This window comes from Branchiostoma floridae, chromosome 17 (genome assembly GCF_000003815.2).
Source record: "Branchiostoma floridae strain S238N-H82 chromosome 17, Bfl_VNyyK, whole genome shotgun sequence".
Taxonomy (NCBI): Eukaryota; Metazoa; Chordata; class Leptocardii; order Amphioxiformes; family Branchiostomatidae; genus Branchiostoma; species Branchiostoma floridae.
The window spans coordinates 9,862,917-9,871,666 of record NC_049995.1 but is presented as its reverse complement, the minus strand read 5'-3'; the positions used below and the strand labels follow the sequence as shown (position 1 = coordinate 9,871,666).

At 42.2% G+C, this 8,750-nt stretch overlaps 1 protein-coding gene across 1 annotated transcript in view; it reads right to left on the bottom strand.

Moving 5' to 3' along the window:
* Positions 1-8,750, bottom strand: part of LOC118405050 (glutamate receptor ionotropic, delta-1-like) — a 68,149-nt gene that overhangs the window by 18,434 nt on the left and 40,965 nt on the right. Inside the window, exons 5-7 of the mRNA XM_035804450.1 lie at positions 3,701-3,794; positions 3,368-3,461; positions 1,283-1,336 (exon numbers count right to left, since the gene is read on the bottom strand). Of these exons, the coding sequence (XP_035660343.1) occupies positions 1,283-1,336; positions 3,368-3,461; positions 3,701-3,794 (242 nt within the window). The remainder of the gene's footprint in view (positions 1-1,282; positions 1,337-3,367; positions 3,462-3,700; positions 3,795-8,750) is intronic.

Sequence of the window (8,750 nt, the reverse complement as noted above, 5' to 3'; positions counted from 1 at the left end):
AACAGAAAACTGTGTCATTGTATCATAATGATTGTAGAATCAATGTACATGATGTCGTCAAGAAGGTTGTGGAAAGGGTTTATGATTGTAAGTTTCGAGACACTCGTTCGTTCCTGTTTCTCTCTCCCTCTGTCTTTCTCTCTCTCTCTCTCTCTCTTTCTCTCTCTCTCTCTCTCTCTCTCTCTCCCTTTCCCTTTTCCCTCCCTCCCTCCATTTCTATCTCACTCTCTGTTTTTTTGTGCGGACAGCATAACCCATGAAGCTGTAGATGGACCTTTATGATATTTGGTTGGGAAATATGGGCTGGGAAAACAAATACTAAGTACGTAAATGTGCTCCCTTGCTGTTTTTTATGGCACTGCAGTGAAACTTTTGTTTTATCATGTCTTTTATTTACTTGCGGAAGCATGAGCCCATAAGCACGCAAAGACATGCTTTGAAGTAACGTCACGGCGACCATCTTTGTGATTCAAATTAAGACGACTTAAAAGTCTGGAAACTTTATCTTTACGCAATCCGAAACAACTGATACATTCTTATAGATACCAATCAATGATCTACTATGAAATGCTTTTTAACGGTTTCAGAGTTTCGCCGTGAAATTCTTCAGCCCTCAAGTGTATAGAATATCGAGCAATGACTTTCCTTACGTAAAAAATCTTTACAGGTTAATTACAAAGATCAGGCAACGGACCAAAGGGTTAACCTTGTTGGCAATGAATGATTACCGTGCCTGACGTTGCTTTCGATTAAGACTTAGATATCAGATCGATTTAAGGCTTTGAAACGAAAAACCATCCATTTTGTTAATCCACATGTCGTTATTTGTACTTAGACAGTGTGGTTTGTGTCTGCAGACTGAAAATTTTTTAGGGAATGGTTAGATGTATGTCACGATGTGTGTGTGTGTGTGTGTGTGTGTGTGTTTGTTTGTGTGTGTGGATGGAGAGGGGAGCGAGCACCTTTGTGTGAGTGAATGGGGAGGGGGGTGGCTGGCGAGCGCCTCTGTGTGAGTAAATGGGGAGGGGGGGCGAGCGCCTTTGCGTGAGTACAAGTGTGTTTGAGTTCGAAAATGCAATCGTGTGTGTGTCTGTGCGAGCGTATGTGTGAGTCCACATATCTGTGTGTGTGTGTGTGTGTGTACATGTCTGTGTGTGTACATGTCTGATTGTTTGCAAACTGTCAGTGCATTGGGATTACCTAATACTTGATTGATTCTAACTTCTTACCAACTTCCTAGTTAAAATTGAAAATTACGTGCAATATTAAAAAAAAAGGTTACCTCATTCACAACTATCCAGTGATCTGAGTGGCTGATGACGCCCATCTTTGTGGCCTATTTGGATAAGGATATGGATACAGATTATTGACATTGGCATTTACTTTGACTTTGAATTGAATCGTTGTCATTAACCCTATTCAGACCGGGCTTTTTTGGTCATCCCTGTACTTGGGGCTTTTGAGGCCCTCCACTTCTAAGTCCTCTAACTCTTGAACGACGTGCCGTAGGGCCATCAAATTTTTAGGACATGCTATCGACATAATATCTGACGAATGTTTGACGTTTGATGTTACGTTGACGTAAGATGACGTAATTATGACGTCATCAATTTGATTATATTGGCCGGACCCATGACAAAAGGGTATTCTCAGAAAACTTCAAGTTATACTACAAAAATGTAACAACAAGTGCAGATACCAGAATAATAATGTTTATTACGACTTGTTTTGCCAATAGCAACATCGATGACGTCATAATGACGTCATAAAATGACGTCATGCACATCTAAGATACGAGTTAGGCTCCGCCATATTATATCCTGGACCACCTAGAATTTTTAAAAGTACTTTTTTTGCAACTAATAATCACAAAGGGCAATGGAAATAGACTAAATTCATTCATTTAGATGGTTTTTGAAAAAATAACAGGTAGTTACAAATTTTAAGGGATAATTAGATTGTTATTCTTGATCTGGCCATACGGTCCGCCATCTTGGATTTTGGGCTGATGACGTCATCAAATTAGCATAATTATGCATATGTAATTATGAAAGATATGCTTAATAATATAATATTTTATTTATGTAACAAAATAGCAGTAATATAGCAAATAAATGTGAAAAATACATTGTTAGAACCAAAAATAGTGAATTTTGGCAAAACTGCCTGTCAGCAAACGGTTGCCATGGCAACACGAAAAAATGAAAAATTTGTCAAACTTCGTAAAATTGTTGCCAACAATATTTCAGGAAAACTCATCAAATTTGGTGGCTTTAGCGTAAGGCGTTCAGGCGTTATAGGACATCGAAGTTGGCGCAGGCCTCAAAAGCCCCCCCCCCCCGGTCTGAATAGGGATAAGAGGCACTTTGTCGAAGGAAGAAAAGCTTTTGATCATCGACGTTGGTTTAACTAAATGTGAAGTAATGTCAAATAGAAACAATGATTAAAGTAAACACCGCACAATGTATATGTACATAAGCAGGTTCATGATTGTAAGTACGCATGCGCAGCGAAATGTATTGTGGGTAACGTGTCAAAGGTGACGGCCCCTGAGATACAAACTAAATACGTCTGGATATAGTTATACAATTCAAGATTTTATGGTTCTCCTGTCGGTTCGACAGATGAGCAGGCAGACAGGCATTTTACCTGTTTTGCCTGACCTGCACGGGACTTTTTTTTTATGGTGAAGGAGGGGTGCGCAATTCCTTCTCCACCCTCTCGTCTACTGGAGCACTAAGTCTCACAGGGACAGAACTGTATGACACGTGTGAGACGGCTTCAGCAGATGCAGCTTTGTTGTTCGGAGTATCCGTCTCCTAGGAGGACTTCCGACCAAGGATGTAAGGGGTTCCTCCTACCCCTGACTCGTGTGCAATGGCAGGTGGCATGACGCCGTCATGGCCGAATATGCCCCTAAGGCAGTGTCTTGGCCGAACATGCTCCTAAGGCAGTGTCTTGGCCACAAAGCCCCGCCAAGGCCACTAGCCGAAGCTAGTTACTCATTTACACCTGAGTTGAGTAAGGAAAGTCGTGTAAAGCGCCTTTCCCAAGGGCACAAGATCGGTGACACGGCAGTCAGATTGTTGTCAGACACAATTCAAGATACTAGACAAGCGAAACAAGAACTGTTTACTAGTCTGCGGCCTTTACCCTTGACACATTATCCACAATGCATTTTCCTGTGGATGTATACTAAGAATAGCGTATTTCCTTACTGTAGTGAATACAAAACATCTGTTTTGGCACTGCTGCATATATTTTTCCTACTACCAGAAACATAATATATAATTATTTTGTAATACAGTGGCACCTATTAGTAAGTACTATGCTTTGTCTGTAGTCCTTAAGTGATGGTTTGTCTTACCTCTTTGACTAGATCCACTATAACATTCGGTCGGCACAGCAGCACCACGTTCTTCAAACTGATGTCGTTATCTCTCACGTGATCTATGAAGGACCTGATTGGACAAAAAATAAGAATAAAGGAGTAATAACCTCAACCGATTAATGTTTCAGAAACGAAAAAAGCATAGGTGTTTGGGGGGCTATTTTTTTAAGGATGCTTTTATGATGGGCATCAGGTTAATTAAAGGTTTGTCATAACGCTAAACAAGGTATATTGGTAATAATTTTTTCTCGTTTTATCACAATAGATAAACTATCTTGACGATATTGTATACTAAAGAATAGAGCGTACCCGCTTGAGACTTGTACCCTTTGAAAATTCAGAATCAAAACGTCAAGAGACCCTCGTTGTCCTCTGTCCAGGATATTCTGTATTCGGTTGAAATCTGAAAAAAAATTAAAAGAATATATAATTTTTCCTAACTCTGACAAATCATCATTATACATGTATGAAATACTTTTCTCGTTGTAACGGTTACCCTGTTCTGGACTGTCTCATACACAGGTATATGTTCGTGAGTATTAAAATTCATAGTTCTTGACAACGTTCTTTAAAGTGCACTCTTTACCCCTTGTGTCACGGACGGACTGACTCCTACACAGGTATCTATAGGTTTGTGAGTATAAATATTTCATAGTTCTTGACAACATTCTTCAGAGTGTACTCTTTGCCCCTTAGGTCACGGTCTTATCACCATTACTACGCACTGCATAAACAGAATGTCCTCAAATGCCCTTTCACACTTGTGGGTACATACAAGTTCAAGTGAGTTCAGTATTGATATTTTTTGGCTAAAGTTTAGATACAAGATACAAGATACAAGATGACTTTATTGGGTATCGCAGTGTTGCCACTGAATTTAAAACCAATTTACAATGTTTAAAAACCTCTGATTTGACAGGCGCACATTACATGTGACTTAGCGATACTAACAACAATGCTTTACGTTTGCACTTAAAATGATAAGGGCAGACGATCAATAAAATAACTAACATATTGACATGAGGAATAGAGCCGATCACAGTCCATTCTTATTCATTAGTCGGGTCAGGTACGGTATGGTAGAGTTCAGGTACCGGTTCGTTTTTGCTCTAGGACAGTTCAGTTTGTGACTGTTGCGAGTTGCTCTGCCAGTGATGTGACCTCTTAGGGGTGGTAGCCAGTCTCTAAAGTCAGAGTCCATGAGCGAACTGGCGAACTTAAGACACAACTGTTCCCGTCTCGTGGCAAGTGAGCACAGTCCAAGCTGCTCCAGCGCAAGTGAATACCCGGGGTAGTCTCTGCCCATGATGGTGCGACACGCCCTTTTCTGGAGCTGTTCAAGTAGATCAGACTGGCGCTTGGTCAGGCCAGGGTGCCAGACAGGAACGGCATACTCTAATATTGGTCTGATGTAGCCAATATAGATCGATACTAAGTCACATTGAGGCAGATTGAACTTCTTCAGTCGTTTCAGAAGGTAGAGTTTTCTTCCTACTTTCGCTGCCATGTTGTTGACCTGTTTGTCCCAGTGGAGGTCACTCTGTATGTGAAGACCGAGCACTTTGAGGCTTGGGACTACAGCCAGTTCTGTACCGTTGATTCGGAGAGGGGGTGGTAGGGACGGATTCTTGGCGAAAGTCACGTGCATACTCAGGCATTTGCCACCATTTAGGAGCATGTGGTTTATTTGTGTCCATAGGAACAAGTCGTCAAGGTCATCCTGCAGGGTGGAGTGCTGTCGTAGTGTTCTTGTCTCAAGTAAGTTCATGTCATCGACATATTTCCATACGGGGTTGTTTGCATCGCTTGCAGCGTCGTCGATGAGGATTAAGAACAAAATGGGACCAAGAAGGGTCCCCTGAGCTACCCCACACGACAAAGTTTCCCAGTCGGAGAGAGACTGGCGGTACCGCACTCGCTGACTCCTGCCGGAAATGAAACTGCAAACCCACGGCACCAGCTCTGGCCTTAGGCCCTTCGCCAACAGCTTTCTGATAACAGTGTTATGGTGGACCCGGTCGAAAGCCTTCGAGAAGTCAGTGGCAACAACCGTGCTGATACTTGCTGGGCTTTCAGCACCCTTAAATAGCTTGTCTACTAGACTTACAAGGGCATGGGTCGTAGATCTTCCTTTCAAACTGCCGAACTGTCTCTGATCAAATGTGACGTCATTATGAATCCATCTGGTGACAAAGAATTCGGCGATCTTGGCAAACTGTGAAGTCAAAGATATCGGTCTCAGTTGGTCTAGGCTGGCTGGCTGGGACTTGGGGACAGGTACTACCACTGCCTGTTTCCATTGGCTGGGTACTGTGCCTTCAGCGTAGGAGGAGTTCAGAATGTGACAGAGGGGTGTACTGAGTTCACATGCGAACTCCCGCAGAACCTTAGAAGGGATGCCATCCGGGCCAGGCGCCTTGTTGGTCTTGACAGCCAACAGTCTCTTGTAGACATCCCAGACATGAAGTGTGGGTAACTCCTGGGAGGCCGGGAGGAAACTGGGTAGCTCAGAGGTGTCCAGTGCAGGGAGAGCTTGAGATACCGCAGCGAACTTGGCGTTGATGGCGTTTGCAACAGTAATGTTGTCGGCTGTCTCCGATCCAGGAATCACAATCGCACTCTCCTGTTTGGTTGTATTTAGCATTGTCATTATTTCCTGGTGCCAACGCCTTGGGTTGCACGTCTTGAGGGTGGATACGTGGTCTTTGTAGTATGACTTCTTTGCATTGGCGAGTTCTCTCTGGATGCGGTTGCGGTAGAACTTCCATACAGACGGTGACTTCCGGTGAAAAGCCTTTTGTCTTAGGCTGATCAAGTGTTTAATACGAGGAGTTACCCAAGGTTTGTCCGTACAGTGTGTTTTGAGGGTCTTGGTCGGAAAGAACGTGTCTATGAACGTGTTTGCGGCCATGAAAGTAGCATTTTCCAGTTTGATAACCAAGCGGTTGGTAAAAAGAAAACGCTAGTTCACCTTTATCCGCCGGGTAACCTATATCCGTTGTTTTAAAAAAATCAGGGGATTTGGTGGTATCAAGTCAACGCACGATAGTTTCAAATTTCAATATTATTAAATCTAACATTTTGGAAATACTATCTCGGATATAGCTTATCCTACGGATAAAGGTGAACCAATGTTACATAGAAATAAAACTTTCCCTGCGTAGATTTACCCACGCCAAAAAAGGTTAACTCATACGGACTTGGATATACGCCCAAGTTTGAATACTGCCTAACAGACCAATGCCATCGCAATCACTACCTCTCACCTGTCACGACCTTATGGTCTCATTGATGTATTACTCCGAGTGGGTAAAAGAGATCCGAGCCAAAAACTGAACTGCTGCATGGACGCATGTTTTTAGCACTGAGACATTCCTTTTTAGCCAGCCGAACTGATATCAAAAGTTAGACTGGTGAAAGCTTGCTTGTAACTGAAGAAATTAGCAGGTAAAGTTTGACAGCCGCGCGCTAGGTCGGAGGTTCACAGTCCTGGGTTCTGAGTGGTGCGGTTGTATACTAGCAGGGAAAAAGTGCCTTTTGCGGGGATTGACTAATTGTAGCTTGTAATTGCTATAAACAACAAACCTATGGATTCTAGTCATTGGCAATTTTTTCCATTATATAGAGTAAATTTGCTCAATATAGAATGAAAAATCTGCTGACATTTCATGTAGCTTCAATATGAACGCGACCCTGTAAAACACGAATTATAACATAGAAGTCTATGCGAAGAAGAAACGAATCAATGAGACCTTATCATCATTACTACGCACCGCAGAACCAAAATGTCATTAAAAGGCCTTTCACACTACAGGGTATATTCAAGTGCATGTGAGTTCAGTATTGGCATTTTTTGGTAAACCTTAGCATGAAAGATTATCTGTGTTGGTTAATGACATTATGGATAAATTAAACTTCACAGAGACGGGGGGCGACACAGGTTATCCGGCATTTACGACCCTCTGATACAGTCACGTGTCTCCGACGTCACGTTCCGAAAGCTACAGTAGACGGGTGGTGACCTGGAAATTTGGGGTTAGTCCCAACTCATTTGTAGTGTTGGTTGGTTAAAGTTTAGTTTATCAATTTTTTAATATTTTTGTTAAAATACAGGTCATATTTCAAAGGTTATTTTTAAGTTCGATAATCATGCTACACAGCAGTGGGTAAAAGTACATGAATATAAAACTTCTTCGGCGTAAATTTGCCTAGTCACCAAAAGGTCAACTCATACGGACTTGGATATACGCCCAAGTGTGAATACTGCCTAACAGACCATTGCCATTGCAATCACTACCTCTCAGTATGTACAACGTCAACTGTCACGACCTTATCACCATTACTACGCACTGCAGAACCAAGATGTCCTTAAAAGGCCTTTCACACTTCAGGGTATATTCAAGTTCATGTGAGTTCAGTATTGGCATTTTTTGGTTAAACCTTAGCATGAAAGTTTATCTGTGTTGGTAAATGACATTATGAAAAAATTAAAATCCACAGAGACGGGGGGCGACACAGGTTATCCGGCATTTACGACCCTCTGATGCAGTCACGTGTCTCCGACGTCACGTTCCGAAAGCTACATTAGACATGTGGTGACCTGAAAATTTGGGGTTAGTTCCAACTTATTTGTAGTGTTGGCTGGTTAAAGTTTAGTTTATCCATAATATTTTGGTTAAAGTTTTCGGCAGTACAGGTCATAATTCAAAGGTTATATCTAAGCTCGATAATCATACTACACATCAGTGGGTAAAAGTACAAATAAAACTTCTTCGTGCGTACAAATAAAACTCCTTCGGTGTAAATTTGCCTACACCAAAAGGTCAACTCATGAGGACTTGGATATATGCCAAAGTGGGAATACTGCCCAACAGACCATTGCCATTGCAATCACTACCTGTCAGTATGTACAACGTCAACTGCCCTACTGTGCTTGGGGCCATTCTACCCAAACGAATACCCTCAAATTACCAATCAATCATTCACATGTCACGCCCAATACCCCACATCGTACGTATCCCTCAGCAAAGATTTTACAATGGATTTAAGATCTATCACTAGATTCAAGATGATTTATGCATGTGGGATCGACTTTTTGTGGAAAAGAAGTAGGACATATTAGGAGGGGACTTAGGAGCGAAGGTGTGCGTTGACTTGATAACGGGAATGTGACCGCGGTATGGCATGTCCTCCGTACGTGTTAAATAGAAATGTCAGCCATACGTTCCGTTTGAAGGGCTGGTTTTATTGACTTTGCCGTTAGAGCTTCCGAAGCGTTCAAGTGTGTGCAGAATATAGCCACTAAATGTACTTCGAGGGCTCTAAAAACTGGCAGGTTAGCTTATCACCACCACGCATC